The following is a 16,440-nucleotide window of genomic DNA, read 5'->3' on the forward strand; positions in this document are numbered from 1 at the left end:
GCTCACTCTTTCTGTCTTTTCTATGTGCAGAGAGGATTATCCCTCACCAGATTTAGCTGGGTAGGTGACAAATGTATTTTTCATTCACAGCCTCTTTGGTTCCCCCAAGCCCAACAACTGCTGCCTGTGCCAGCTGCTGCAAGCAACATGGCATGTTTTCGCTCCCTAAAGCTTTGTTTGGTTGTCGCTCCTCATTTTTCTTTCTTCTGACTCATTTTGCTCCCCACAGTAATTTTGCTTCCAGTGGTAATTGCGCTGCTGCTTTAACTCGTAGATTGAAACAAGGTGCGCTCCTCCAGAGGCATGGCGGCCCAGCTGTGATTAAAACCACACCGCATTTGCACAAATTGATAAAACCCATTAAAGGCTGCATGGCAAAGCTACCTATTTTCTCACAGGCTCCTGGAAGACGCAATTGCTTTCTCATAATTTTCCCCTTCCTCCCCTGTTCTGCCTCGCTACAAATTGCCCGTTCGCGGCGGCTCCGTCTGCCTCGCATTGTTTTATTTGTAAAGCGTTCACAAAATGGCGGGCCCGTTAATGCGGAGCTCCGCGAACATTGGCATTGAAAGTAGAGCGCCTCTTGTATCTGCATTCATGATCTTCTCAATGCAGCTTGTTTTCATGCAGCATGCATGTAAAGGAGGACAGCCATTCTCACACATTTTGATACATCAGGCACAAATTCCTCGCCTGCTCTGTGTTCACAGGCTCAGAAAGCATATAGTTTAATTTTTGTGTACACAACATGCATCCTATTCCATTAATTTACATAAAACAGGCAACTCAGTTAGTTAATGAGCAGAGTATTTTGGGTAAAGCAGAAATACCAATATGAACCAACAATGAGTTTGCAATGTTTCTGTTTTTTTTAGGAATAAGTTGGGATATCCTGCCCTCCTATGTATTTAGATTATAACAGTACACATACATGACATTTGTAGTCTCGTTGTGTCTCAAAGTTTCAGAATATGGCAGCAGTCTAAAACAATACAAGTCCCACAGAGACCTATCAGGCTGAGCCGAAGCCAACTCACATTATAGGGCACGTCACAAGATAGTCCAACCCACAGGTTATCGAGGGAAGTGTTTTGGAAAAGGATGTGCTAATGGACATCCTGAGAAGCTGGAGTCTTGCATATCCTTCTAGGATCTTCTGACTTGTGCACTGCACACCCCCAGTGGAGAAAAACCTATTTGTGTGCGTGTATGATCCTTTTTGGGTCAGGCGCCATTCTTCTTTAGCTCTCAACGTCACTTTCTGTATGGATTGAGGAAACCATAAAACTTCAGTTTTACAGGATAATCCTGGGATCCCTAACCTCTCTGGTGGTCTTAAAACCTCTTGCTTCCTGTCAGGTACTTCTCCATGGGGTGAAGGTTCCACCCTTTAAAAATGTACTCAACTTCATTGGAACTCAGTTGGCACCCTTCCAGCTTTTGGAACTGTTACTATTGTGTTTTATTCCTACTTTGCCTTTGGATTTGTGGTGTACGTCATCACAATTCGGTGTTCTTGCTCTTGTTACTTAGCGCTTAATATATAACAACATGGTTCTGCGTATGTATGGGTTGTACCTAAGTACCCCAGACTAGCGTATCCAAGATCCACCAGACCTCTCATTTTGAGCTCACTGTGATAGTGCAACCTTCATTTCTCCATACAAAATAATAGAATATTGCTCTCTGCTTTATTCCGACCCAGATCGGAAGATGAGAAGGATGCGCAAGGCAAGACTGAAAAATTAATTTCCTTTTCTACCAAAAAGCGGCCATTTTTGCTACATGATGTTGGGATTATCAAAATATTTCGCTCTGCTTTGCCCGCTGCTTGATATTTATTTATTTTGTTTTTTCCTCATTTCTTCCAGATATTAACCAGACAGAAATTAACACATTTCTTTCCACAGGCTGTTCTATTTTGCTTCTTTGAGGGAAAAAATGCAATTTAGCATCTGGATGACTCTTTGCAGGCTGGATTATTTTCTTGTGTAGCTGTTTGTGGCATCAAAATGGCCCTTTTTTGTTTCAGCTCCAATTAAGGTTTCCTCAGTAAGCAGAGTAAAAGCCATCCACTGAGTCCTTGCACAACAAATGCATATTTTTTGCAGTTATAAATATTGCAAACTTGGCACAACGAGATAGGTGTTTTACATGAGCACCAGATTAAATTACTCATTTTTTTACGCACAGGGAGATGAATTGATTTGCCCAGAAACACATGATATTGGGTCGTGGCCAGGACTCATATCTGGCTTTCCAGATGTAAACGCAGTAGCTCTGGTCCTTAGGCCACATCTCCGCCCTTTCTAAAGGTTGTTCACGCTCTTTCCAAGATAGTACTTATGACTACCATGCCGCAAGCACTGATTCCTCTACTGAGTCCCAGAGTTTGCACAATTTGCCACTAGGAGAAATAGTGTCGATTAGATGTTGGTATTGAGTTCTTCCCTCCTTAGGAAAATTTGTTTGTGTTCCAAAGACTTTATTGGCATTTAAATTACCTTAGTAACAGTTCGAAGGTGCATAGACCTTGCGTCATAATAGCATAGTACAGTATAATTCATTGTATTACAGCACATACATCATAATATGGGTACAAGCGTAACATATTGTGACCCAACATAGTATTGTACAGACAGGCACGAACTGCATAGCCACATAAGACTAAATAATTGGTACGGGTGTCACAAAGCATGCAATTGATAGCCATTGGAGTCAGCCATAAGTATATGCGAGAATTTTTCTGTATAACAATATGGTACAATATTTCTGTGCCTTCAAGAGTTTCTTTTAACAGATCTATGAGGAAAGGGTCTGTAGTCATGCACAAGGGTGGCTCTATATAGTTAGATGTACGCAAGTGGTAGAAGTCAACCATGTCAAGAATCCGGTGTATGTAGTGAGGATGGAAGAGGGGAGAGAAAGGGGGGGTAATAGAACATTAGGAACATTTTACCCGCGTAGTGTTTCAAAATATCAGTCTTCATCTCTAACGATTCCTACAAATTCAATTTTTCTGTCCTCGCAGGGAGCCGAAGGGCAGAAGCCCACCCATGGATCATGGCCCAGATCATCGGACCACCACTACAAGTCGTCCCATAAGGGGTACAAGGACTCACACAGGGAGGGACAAGGGACCCTCTCCAAGATCTTCAACCTGGTATGTGACGTACCTTAGACTGTTATTTTATATTTTAAATGGTGTAAAGTCAGAACGTCTTTGGGACTTAGCATTTTTTATGCAGTTGTGGTGTGTGTTGTCGGCTGTCGTGCTGAATGTTTTGAGCAGTCCATTACCGTGCACCGCTGAAATAGAATGCAACCTGATACCAAAGCATTATTGACCACTATGTAAGTCAATAGTGCTAGTTAGTCGCTCTCATTCAATTATGGCCATGAGCCGAAGGCTTGGTTGCATTGATTAGGCAAGAGATTATAAAGAAGCAATGTTCGTTGCAAGAGGCCACTAATGCTAGTTATTGGTCCTTACTTGACTTATGTATTCATAAGTTTGGAAAAAGATAAGAACTAGGGGCATATGTACAAGGGGATTGCGACACCGAAATGTCACTTTTTTTGGCGTTCTGGTGGCGCAATGCCCTGCCCCATACTTACCAAGCGGCGTTAAGTCACTTTGCATGAATTAACGCCGGTTTGTAAATATGGTACCCATTCACGCAGGTATCTGCGTGAAAGGGGCGTGCAATGGGTGTTGCTGTTGGCATTCCACCGCAACACCTATTGCTTTTTGATGCTGACCCAGATTTACATGGATGTATAAATCCAAAACTAATGCCATGAAAAAGCAGGCATTCGATTGGCGCAACGAGGAGAAATACTTGTATTTCTCCTCGTTCTTGCTTTTTCTATGTATGCCGCATTCTGCAGCACACTTAGAAAGAGAAAAAAATGCCATTAAAGATTGTTTATGTGTAGGAAGGTCCCCCTTCCTGCACAAAAACAATCATTAAAGAATGGCGATTTGCTACATCTATGCGTGCTTTAGAATGCAGCACACATAAAAGTAGAAAATCGCTATTATTGATTGCTTATGTGCAGGAAGGGGGCCCTTCCTACACATAAACAATCATCCCTGCAACGCAGACACCATTGCACTATGGTGCAAGGGTGTCTGTGTTGGTGCTAGACAGTTATTTTTACCGCCAGTGCAAGTGAAAACACAGGGGTGCGCCGTATTCTTGTAAATATGACGCATCCCAGCGTTTTTTTTTATTACACAGCGCTGTGCCGCAAAATTTGCAGCACTGCTCTGTGCCATTTCCTTATACATATCCCCTCATTCTTTTGATCAGCTCCAAGATTAACTAATTATGTTATCATATAAATCTACCTCTGTTGCCACCCCACCCTTTCCTCCTGAATCCCTAAAAAGTAATGTGTGTATTGTCAGGAAGCTTCAGTAGATGCCCTATTTTGGGACAAGAGTCAGACCACCGGATATGCGATCCTGCTCATCTACTCCATTTAGTGTTCCAATATAGCCTTATAGACCGCTGCTATGCGACCCAGTAAATACCTACCCCCGACTTATTGCCTCAGTAGAAGGCGAAATCCAGTAACAAAGGGATGACTGTTAAACAGCTGATAGAGCTCCTCTGGCGAGCTATAAGGGCATTAGATTGCGAAAGCAAAATTTATAAATAAAAAAAAAAATCTCTCTCGAGTATCAGGGAGAAGGGTGATATAACCGTATACAATATCTGGGTATCACAGGTTCGAAAATATTTCAAGTATGGCATGTTCAGTGCTTAATTTGCAAAATAATAAGTCAAGGGGCCTAAAGATTTGCTCAGAAGTCTTTGGGGCATATTTATCAAGAACGGCGTTAAAATTATCGCCACTTTAGCGGCAGGAAACTGCCGCTAAAATGGCAATAACGGGCTTGATAATATGCCCTTGAGAATTCCAATAGAAGCCCAGGTTCACACCAGATCACTAGAGCAGCGATAATTTTAACGCCGTTCTTAATAATATGCCCCTTTATCGTGTGGTATTGAATGCTGTACTTGATACCAAGGCTGCGTAGTTTTGATCCCACCACATGCCTCGTGAATGCACCCCCAGAGACTCCGCACCCCCAATATCTGACTCTTACAGGTTTCTTTTTCCGTCTTCTTTCTTCCATTTGTGTTTTCTCTCTCTTGCTCTGGTTCGAAGTCTGATGAGGTAAAATAACTACCGGTCCCCAAAAAATGAGTGCCAGTGTGTACCACCTGCAAGGACCGGCTCAAATTAAACCCTGGACACGTGCGTCATTGCTCTATCTTTGCAAACAGAAAGTGCGTGTGATGAGCAGCTGCCCTCGCCTCACTTTGTCCACTAGTTGCACATAGGTATAAAAAGCCATTGTTTGGGTTGAGCTGCTCTGCCTTGTTAGGTTGGATTCGTTTGCGGCTCAGACTTTGCCATTTCAGCATCTGCCGCCGGGACGAGCCAGCAGTGGGAAAGAGGCTCGATTTGTTGCTGTGTTATTCACCAGGCCAGGCTCCTGACTATCTGTGGAAGAGTGATGCTCGCGCGGCAAGAACTGCAGCGACCATTCGTTTTAAACATTAAGGGACATATAAACACAGATGAGGGCAGGAGGATAAGATAAAATGGCTGAGCAAGCTTTTGCTGCCCGGTGTCTCTCCAGTCGCTGCTTCGGGGATGATGTACTCTGGCAAAGCTGCAGGCTCTGCGGCGGACGGAGCTGCCAGGACGCAGAGAAACCTTGGCAGGGCAGGGTGAGAGCAGTGTGAATGAAGTCAGAAACGCTGCTTGCCCTGGAGAACTGTGGCCGCCACGCGCCAGATGCCGGCGGCCATCGCTGGCAAAGGCCTCCTCGGATACTTTCAGAGGTGACGAACAGCTGGCCTGACACAAGAAGCCACCAACCCCATATTTCCATTCCAATCCCAGCACAGTTCGACCTCCTCCAGCACCTCTAGGTTCAGAAAACTAAAAGACGGGACTCATTTTCAAAGGAGATTAGTAAAATCCAGATCCCCACATGTGAAAGTGTATTTGAAGGTAATTCTTTACCGTACCTATTATTCGGCCGGGCCTGAGCTCTCAGGGCATCGTAAAAGCTATTCGCTGGCTTTACTCCTGGCGGAGATAGATTATTTTGTCTAGCTGGTGCAATGCTGCCCCCTAGCGCTCAGAGAGAGAAAGGAGGGACATTTTTGCTCCCATACATTAGTCATGCAGTGGAACTCGCTGGCTGGACCAGGCATGTGCTCAACACCAAAACAGATATATTGACCTTTTATGTAGTACAAACTGGAAACCGAATTTTTCTGGAGCTCAACTAACTAATGTTATGTATATCCATCTCACAGGAACTGATTTTACATACACTGGCGGAATGTAAGGCCGACCTGACTCCTGCTCGTTTTATACCTGTTACCTGTTCGCTATACGAATAAACGGCTCATAAGCAGCGGCGGCGCCCCTGCCCCCCTCCCCCCCTGCCAACAGCAGCAGCTGCAAAACTTGAAAAGCAAAACAATAATAAGTCTTAGTTACTATCGTTTTATTTTTCTCCATGGTGAGGTGTCATGGGGATGACAGGCACGAGGGGGAGTGGTAGGTGCACGGACGGGCAAACCGGCATGCGCACTGAAGCTGCCTCCAACCTGAGCTGCATTGCCGGGTTGGAGACAGCAGACACAGGATCCCAACCTCTCTGGGAGCGCAAATTCAGCCCGCTCAGGCCAATCCTAATGCTGCTCTCATGCATGAGAGCAAGACTAGGATTGGCCACAGGGCAGTCTGGGAGCCTGTGCTTGCAGTGGAGCCAAAAGGGCGGCATTCAGGTATTTTTTGTTGTTGTGCCCCCTCTCCCTTCCCCCACCACTTTGCCCAACACTAGCCGCGACTGCTCATAAATGACTGCCGAACCCACAGAGCTATCTTGACCATGACACTGAATGATAGGATGCTTGAGGTGACTAGTACATTTCACTACAACAAACTGAAGTGCTTCTAGTTGATGACATCAAGGCGGATAGTTTAGAAGCTCAGAGGCAAGTTTACTAAGATTTGACGCAGCACAGCAGCCAAAGATGCTGCACAGTGTTGCATCGAAGGGAGCGAGACAACAGCACCACACCTACTAAGATATGGCACTGCATCTCTCTCCTCCTGCACTGGTGGACCTTTGACTGTCTTGCGCACACACATGCTCTTGTACTGTAGTGCAAGAATGTTTGTGTGATGTTTAACATAGTTTTTGTAATTAAAGGGTGACTTTAAAGTTCAAAATACTGTGCTTAGACCTATTGTAATACTTTTTCAAGATTGAATGTGTCCTGTACAGTACAGCATGCAAAGTTTGAAAAGTTTTAAAAAATTCAACTTTTCTCCATTACACTCAAATCGGGGAGACATAATTTTTTACGCAAATCTATGTATACTAATGTTAGTAGATAGGAATTTGCATCAAAACCCATGGGTGCTTGCATGAGAATGCCCCTGTACAATGACAATGTATGACACCCCTTTGACACAAAGTGTGCAAAGCTCTACTTTGGGTTACCTTAGGGCTGTTTTCCAGCACACAGCAAGGGTTGCACTGAAAAGTAAATCCCAAATCTATACTTTGCTCCAGTTTGTGTCATTTCTGTGATGCAAACCTGGTGCAAACTGTTATTAAATTTGGGCCTTAGTTTCTATGCAAGGGTGATTTCACAGGCCATTCCAAATATTGAGCCCTTCCTGCTTCTTTTTCAATCCAATATAGGCAAACACCTCTCAAAATTTTGAGTTTCTAAGGAGTTTGAGATCAAGTGATTTTGGAGGATGGTGAAGAGATGAAACATTTTTTACGGACAGTAATAAAGAGTTTTTTTAATCAAAAATATTGAAACAATGAGCTAAGATATCTGTATCCAATAATTAGAAACATAGCTGACCTGCAAGAACAATCCATCCAGTTTAAAGCTACTTATCACAGTTTTTGTAAAAAGCTCAGAGGACAATAAGTGCGCCTCTTATGAATCCAAGTACAACTATCTAAAACCATCTCTATAAGAGCAGAGACGTTGCACTCTCGAAATTGGGAGCACACATCTTGCTCCCCCTCTATTTTATAAAGTGCACAAAATAAAACAAAGTGCAAAGTGCTTTGTTTAGACAAATTATCAAAGGGACATGGCGTAATATTATCTGACCAGCTGCCTTGATGTGGAAAGGCTTCCAAAAAGTGCGCTATGCCTAGCCGAAACCTAGTGAGATCAAATCTATATTGCGGATTCATAATAAACATTAAGTAAATTTGTTGCTGACTAGTCAAAGGACTAACCTCAACAAGACTCAGCCTTCTATGTTGTGTCTGAGACTGCCTGTGATGTAAACTAGCCCTGGAAAAAAATATCATTTTGATAATATATTTTGCTTTGGGGGGGGGGGGGCAAATTTTGATGGTTAACAAAGAAATCGTGTGAACCCACCTCATGACACATGTGTTTCAAGTGGCTAAGCCAAGAGATCTTCTCAACATTAAACATAGCAAGACAATCCACAATAATTGCTCTCGAAAAACCATCAGGAGCCTTCTAATAAAGTTATTCCTTACAACTTGAAGCTTGTTACTCCTGCTCCATAAGTGGCAATAGAAAGGCATTTTGCTTTATAGAGAATTAACATTTCTTTTACTGGTTTCTGTCCCAATTTAGCTGCAAGCGAAAAACAGCATCTGTTGCTTTAGTTGTCTGCTGCTCTTTTAGCGTCAATAAAGGTCCCATGGCAGCTGTATATTAAATAGGTTACCAAAATAATAAAAACCTTTGACTTTCTCAATCCTGCACCACAAAAGTTTTAGATGTTATCAACTTGGGGCCTCCTACCATATTATATGATATTTTTAAAATTACATTTTAGATCAAGGGATGTCATAAGATCTATAATAGCATCAAGGGATTTCTGAAGGCTTATTGCTGTCCTTGCCAGAAGGACATTGTGGTATGCATAAGAGAGTAATGGGACAAAATCACTGCCAATCCTCGGGAAATCTAACTTCAGCAATAGGTATGCCTCTAATCCATTTGTGTACATAAGAAATTAAAAAGGGGCTAAGATACAACCTTGACGAACCCACTCAGTTGAAAATATCGGCTGTGTTTTCTCACAATATCGGCTGTGTTTTCTCACCCTCAATGCTGTATCGTATCTTAACTGTGGTGTTAGACTGTAACCTACGTAACAGGACTACTAATGGTTCCTCCACTCCCATGTCTCCCTATGGGAGGCATTTTGCTTGTTTAAAGGGTGACGATGAGTCTAAGGAGGGTGGCACCATCCCATTGATGGTGAGTTGAGAGAAATCTTTTATGAATGTGCTTGGCATGTTGTTCCGGAGAAGGGGCAAAGTGGGTAATATTTCCCAGGCGCCATACTTTATCAAGCGTTAACAAGGGTCAGGAAAAACAGCATGTAATATTTCTGTGCAAAAGATGTGTATTTTCAGTAAAATCGCACATCTTACGTGACATATCCTCAGTTGTCATAACACTGATATCTATATTGGAAGATTTACTATGAGTAAATATCTCACACAAGGACCACTCTCAGTCTAGGGAGGTACTAAAAAACTTTTTTAGATAATTGCAGTTAATGGTATCATTGACACACCTCTTGCTAAATTAGATGCTCCTTGAATGTCAGTCAGGTTTTGTTTGACATATAGGGGTAGATTTACTTAGAGTTCATGCAACGCAGTGCAGCAAGGCAAATTGCTGTGCTGCATTGAGTAAATCGGAGAGAGCTGAAAAGCGTCATATCTATTAAGATATGGCGCTCTTCAGCTTTCTCCCTGCGTGAGAGCACTTGAGGCTGCCTAGCAACAGCGCAGGCACCCTTGCATCACGAGGGTGCCTGCATTATGGTTAGGATTGTTTTTGTGCAGAAAGGAATGCCTTCCTAAATAAAGACAATCTTTAGAGGTGTATTCCTCTTTCTATGGCTACTGCAGAATGCAGCACACGTGGAAATATAGTAAATAACAAGGAGAACTAAAGATATTTCTACTTGTTATGCCTCATTTGGGAAGGTGTAGCATTTTGATGCATTCTCAGGTTTATTAGCTTTAGTAACTGGTAATGTGCCAAAATTCATGAATTGATACATGGGAACGCCCATGCTCTAGCCATGGAACACCTTCCTAATGCAAGGTAACGCAAGGCAGCGCTATAGGCTACTTTGCGTTACTTTGTATTTACGAAACCACACAAAGTGGCTTTTCATGACTTAGTAAATACCAAAAATGATTTTGCATTGGGACTACACCACAAAAGCGATGCAACCCAATGCAAAAATATAGTAAATCTTCTCCACAGTACTGATTCAATTGTACTCCATTGGCCCAGCAACAACCTGCTGTTCATTGGACAGTCAGAATTACATTGTATTCCCACAAACCAACAGCTGTGTGTATGGTCAGAATTCAAGTTGGCAGAGCATGGCCTGGTCACTGAGAACCTGACTCCAGCCACCTGTAATAGAAATAGAAAGAAGGCTCTGGCAGTGGCTTAACGAAAGTTTAAAGGGACCCCTTGCAATGTACACAGAGGGGCCCCTGATCCGGATTTAATACGGAGCGCTCAGGTTTTATTACTGGGCTGAGGGGGCCCCCTGCAGCTTGGGGCCCCGCCGCACCGCAGGGGATGCAGGGGACTGTGTTACGCCCCTGGGCTCAGGCAGCCCGTTAGGAAAAGTTGAATTTATTGATTGGCTGTGTTTGAACACCCCTCTAACCTTTAAAGAGCATTGGTTTTCCAAGGTGGATGATAGTGTTCTTTTGTATAAGATGTTTTGATGATTGAGGAGACACGCTGAAGGCCTGCCCATACACTGATATTCTCATTTTACTGCTACTCTCCCTAAATAAAGCTCACCTGATTAAACCAGTGCATAATCTGGAATGGCTGTTAATCCATGGACAACATACATTATTTAAAACTAAGTCAATTCCCTGCTGAGGATGGTCTTGGGATTCAAACCGGTGGGCCATGGCCATAATGTACTGTGGTGTTCAAGCATTTGAGGCTGCTTTGCTCGGTTCTTTTAGTGTGCAGTGTCTACTGATTCATGGCCGGAGGGTGCCTGTTCCCTGCCCCTTCCCCCTCTGCAAGGCAAAATGAAAAAAAACGGATATTTTCCTTACTTGGGTACAGAAAGTGCAACTAACTAAAAACACACTCTAGATTTCTATATCATCGATAAACTGTAGTCCATCCGTGTAATCCAGCTAAAACATCCAGAATCCACTTAACGGAGCAAAAAAATTGGATCTAACCAATAATGATCTGTTGAGAGGCCGTTTCCTAGAAGTTATTGATCAGCAGGAAGACAGAGGAAAATAATAAACAAGAAGTGATGTTTTCAGAGTAACACTTGTTGTTATGGTGATCCCTATTGGTTAGAAAGCAAAAGACACACAATTGATGGACGGAATGCAGAAAAAATCAAAACATTCACCCCCAGTCAAGAGATCTGGGTTAAATCCCTCATTCTTTTGCTCACCATGCCACCCCAGTTTAGACCTGGCCATATGCAAATCAGTCTTGACCCTGTGCCTCATGGGAACAGTCCGGCCCGAACTGCCAAGCCAGGTCCTCCCTGGACCGGAAACAAGCATCCTAGGACCGGTTTCGGGAGTGTGTGGTTGTTGTGGGGATTCGTTATTTACCACCAACTAAAAGTTGGTGGTAAATGACGAATAGCTGTAAAAAAGCATTTCTTTGCACTTTGAAGTGTGCAATGTGGCAGACATACATGCCCTTAGGGCATGTATGTGTGCCACATGTGCACACATGCAGGAATCAGGGGTGCAACAGGGTGTCACTGTGACACCCTGCCACCCTTGATTGTGCTCCCCCCATTACCGAATCGGTATTTACCGATTCGTTAATGGTAACTGGCTTCCCATTGATTCCTATGGGCCTCCTGGCCCATAGGAATCAATGGGAAGCCAGTTACCATTACCGAATCGGTAAATACCGATTCGAAATTACCGACCCATTCCGAATCGGTAAATATTACCGATGGATTACCTACATAGCATTTACCACTTCCGGTAAAATTCGGTATTTATGAAGTGGTAAATGTTAGGCTACCTACATATGGCCCTTAGTGTTTGAGGCTGGATTTCAGTTGCAAAACATTAATACATACCATAAGGAATTGGTATCTAGAAGGTACGCCCATAAAATGCATCTTCCAAAAATCAATTCCTGATGATTTCCTAAACTCATTTAACGATTTTAAAAACCCACCTAATCAGAGGATTTGCGAGCAATAAAACCCTTGGCACAGGAGGCCGCTGGTTGCCTGCCAGTGTGAGATATGGAGGCTGGGTGAATAGCCCGATTGCTTACAAGCTGTCATGTGTTACCAGCCCTTCCCTTCACTGTGATCGTTGCCAATGGACTGTGGCCAATAATAAATAAAAAAAAAACTATTAAATAACACTCAAGGCAAGCGGCCTGGCATTGAGCATCATTTAATTCCGAAATTAGGGCGTAACAAACTGAAGTTACGATGCTTGACCAGTTCAGGACACCATTTACAGGATGCCCACGTGTCATAATTTCTGTGTGCTGGTAGAGGTTGCATCTTACAGAATTCTCTTTTAAAGCGGTGGCAATTCAAACAGGCATTAAGTAAACATTTTCTATATTCCATATAAAAGTTAATCTAACATTGATTGCTTTTATTCATGCTTTTCCGGTGTCTGCTGCAACTAACGTGTTTAAATGAATGTGAAAAAGGTTGTTGAAGCCCTGCAGCCTTTGAAAATAGTGTGTGAATTGTGTCAAGTGTTTCAGGCTAAAGAGAAGGAAAGAATTGTCTTTTTTTATTTTATTTCTAATTTCTATTTTTCCACTCTCTCTCCACCCCTTATTTTTTCCCCTACTTATTATATTGCTTTTTGTTTCTGTTTTGTTGTTCCTTTTCCTGTCTCTCTGTCTTCAAATTGTTTTTCCTATCTCTTTCTCCTTATTTTTTTCTTGCTGTTTGTATTTACATTTCTCTTGCTGTTTTTTCTCTTTCTTACTTTTTCTATGTGTTTTTACTCTCCACCTTCTGCGCTCTTGTTAGCCTTTTTAGATTCATTTTTTCTCTGCTCTACCCCTGGTCTCAACTACTTTTGGATTTCTCTTCACAGGGCGGTAGGGATAGCCGACATGGATCGCCTGTCGCCAGACGCTGAAGTTCTGCGAGGTCTCCTGAAAATCCTGATGTACTCTGCCAAAGAGTATAGCGTGCCTACACCACACCAAATAATACTACTACTTGCAAGACTTACCTAGCTACTACGTTAACATCTGTTGAGTTGTGCGTGCAGTAGGATCATTTATCAAACTACGTTGGCGACCCCGGGCCAACAAGTCGAAAAGAAGAAAGGAAAACTCAATGTAGTTGAGTGCGCTGTCTTTATCAAGTTGTACAGCATTAACACAGAAAGATGCTTTTGTTTATTTTCGTATATTCATAATCCGTGCTACCTTAATAGGACATTAAACGTAGAAGCCGACCCACCCCAACACTACCTTAGTTGACAGTCAACCAAAGATCCCCAAAGCTGCTACAGAACTAAGGCAGCCATGTTTGTAGTTCTGTAACCAGTGGAACACTGTCAACTGTGCCACACTCAGAATGTGCAAGGCCTGGTCAGCAAAGTCTATTTTTTTACAGCTGGTTTACATTTTTCTTTTAGGTTGGTCTGTTGGTTACCCCCACCTCTCTCTCACATGCATGAACTTATTTGATTATTTTTGAACTTGGAAAAGACAGCAATGGATGGATTCATGTTGGTAAAACAAAAGGGAAGGGTTGAATTCTTAGTATGTGATAAGCGGTTAAGGGTGGTTGCGGGCCGGTGAGGATCATGGTGTGACAGAGAGCTGTGGGGGTTTTGAGGTGACGCAGCATTCTCGCAGTGTGATCCTAGAGGTTGGAGCATGGGCTTATGGGCAGTGAAAGGTAGAGAGAGAAGGGGATCCAGAAACAGGGAATCCCCCCAAATTACAAAGGGGTTTTCTTTATGTGACCCATGGGTGCCACTGGTGGTGCACCCCAGGTCCACTCACTAGAATAACGCCACTTCACACCTAAAGATACAGGAAATCCTGCTTCACGGGATACAGGGTACCCTGACTCTTCTGCAGCTCTTGTTAGAGTCTCTTGCTTCTTTACACTGGAGCGATGAAGTTAAAAAACATGATATTGAAGCTATAAACCCAAACCTCTTCCCAATAACTAAGGCATCTGGTGACATCTCACAGGTCTGTAGAAAACTACTGTGAACCTTTAACTGTTGTACCATGGTTGCCTTGTGAAAGTATATAAACACACTCATTGATTAGTTTTAGAGGTCTAACTATTTATAAACCTACTAAGAAAATAAGCCATATGGCACTGGTGTGTCCAGCCGTATGCACAAAAACCAGCTCTTCTGAATTGCACTGTTTCATAACATAACGTGTCCTAAGTTGAAACTTTCCTTAACACAATGTTCCTTTCCTTTCTCAGTTCTTTAAATGTTGTGTCCTTGTTTTATAGCGACAAGAGGATTTAAGCTTTTTAAATCAGCACATGGCTTCATCTGTCGTTTTTCCATTTGACACCCCAAGAGCCATTTTTGGAAGCCGGCTTATATCTGTTTTCATTTTAAATAAGCTCTCTTTTAAATGTTGTTTCTATGCAATGTGCACTAACTAAAGGAAAGGAGTGGGGAGTGGGTGAGAAAGTGTACTGAAAACAAGCCAAATACTGCCATTTCTTAAGCAATTCTGGATTCCATCACTATGAAATGTATTTTTCAATATGTAGCTTTTTCCAGATATATGTCTTGCTCTTTAATGTCTTAGTGAACGTCAGTAAAACTTGTACTGTTCTTTGAAAATATAGAATACCGCTATCAAAGAAACGAGATTCATGACTGAATTAAAGTAATCACCTTTGAATGAACTTTGAATGAGTCGTTTTATTTCACTACTTTTACGGCCACATTTACTGAAGTTTTGCGCCGACTATGGCGTGATACAAACCGACCCAAAAAGATAGTGTATATTTTGCAAGCGCGCATGTACATTTTAGGAAGTGTTGATCTTAGAAACAATAAATGACGACCAATAATGCTTTGGTGGGGTTCAGTCTTGTAGAAAATCAAAAATGAGTTTTTCCAAATTCTCTGACAAAATACAGAAAGAGTTTTCTAATTAGTTTCCAAAAAGGATATGTGAACCAATGTAGATGAGACCAGCTGTAAATACCGAACAGCATGTTGGTAGTAACGGTATGAGCCTCCCTATTCCCAAACATAACATAAAACGTTCATACTAACAAGGCGGAATGAGTGGAGGGACCCATTAAGTTACCCCAGCAAATCCTCCCACCGATACCTAGTCACACAATAATTAGTGGAGTTACCATTGGAAAACATAGATGTTGAGGGAGGGGGAAGGCTACAGTTAGCGTAGTGACATTACATGCCAAACGTGACAAGATAGAACCCCCTTAACACAGGGCACATCCATGAAGGTCCTTAGCGTTCACATTTTCTGACTCAAACCATGGGCCATTTTATCAAGAACGGCGATAACATTATCGCCGGTTTAGCGGCAGGCAGGCAGGCAGAGAAGCCTGAAGAAGACCCGCTGGGACCCCAAGCTGGCACAGCCCAGGAGGCACAAGGGGAACTGAAGCCAAGGAGGGTCCTGCCTGCTGGAGCACCTCACTCCCGACAGGGCCTGGGACTGTGGGGCCTACACGAGAGGCGTTGGCAGAGCCAAGGGATCCGATCATAGGAGGACCTAATAGGAGGATTGCCCCCAGGGGACCTCTGCGCAGGCAAGGTGAGCTGCAGACTGGAGCAGGGCAACTGAAGAGGTAGGACCCCACTTGCAGGCTGATCTGGGCTGGCCAACTGCTTGGTCTCCGACGGATCACCCTTCTGGGGAATGGAAGGCCTACTTGACTAATGCAGAGGGACCTATGGGGCCGGTCTTGTTCCTCTGGTTTTTGGAGCCGCGGAGAGTCGAGTAGGCAGACGGAAAACTGGGCTATGGTCCGGATACCACTCCTGCAGGCAGGAAGAGGCTAAGGCTCAAGGCCAGGAGTAACATTGAGGAGGGGCCTGCACCAGGAGCTGGACAAAATGGAGAAGGACAAGCCAGTCCGCACGTCCAACCCCAACAGGATCACCCAGTACAGCACCCATCACCTCCCTTCGCAACAGATTACAAGGCAGGCGTGCCCGGATGGAGACAGTGAAGCTACCAGCGAGCCGTCTCAAGCAGAGATTCTGGCAGCCATCCAGGCGTCCAGAAAAGCTCTTGAGAAGCAGATCGAGACTGTCTCAATAGACGTGAATGTACTCAGGGCAGACTTATTGAAGGTTGCAGATAAAGTATCTACGGCAGAGAGCGA

General features: G+C 43.4%; 1 protein-coding gene across 2 annotated transcripts in view; it reads left to right on the plus strand.

Annotated features, from left to right (window-relative positions):
- The window catches only part of MBP (myelin basic protein), an 800,810-nt gene extending 785,831 nt beyond the window's left edge, over window positions 1-14,979 (plus strand). Inside the window, exons 7-9 of one of the 2 annotated variants that reach the window (XM_085606994.1) lie at window positions 31-60; window positions 3,032-3,163; window positions 13,175-14,979. In XM_085606994.1, the coding sequence (XP_085463120.1) occupies window positions 31-60; window positions 3,032-3,163; window positions 13,175-13,219 (207 nt within the window). In that variant the 3' untranslated portion in view covers window positions 13,220-14,979. The remainder of the gene's footprint in view (window positions 1-30; window positions 61-3,031; window positions 3,164-13,174) is intronic. The other variant, XM_085606995.1, reaches the window with a different exon arrangement.
- Window positions 14,980-16,440: the final 1,461 nt, after the last annotated feature.

Source organism: Triturus cristatus, chromosome 5_2 (assembly GCF_964204655.1).
Source record: "Triturus cristatus chromosome 5_2, aTriCri1.1, whole genome shotgun sequence".
NCBI lineage: Eukaryota > Metazoa > Chordata > Amphibia > Caudata > Salamandridae > Triturus > Triturus cristatus.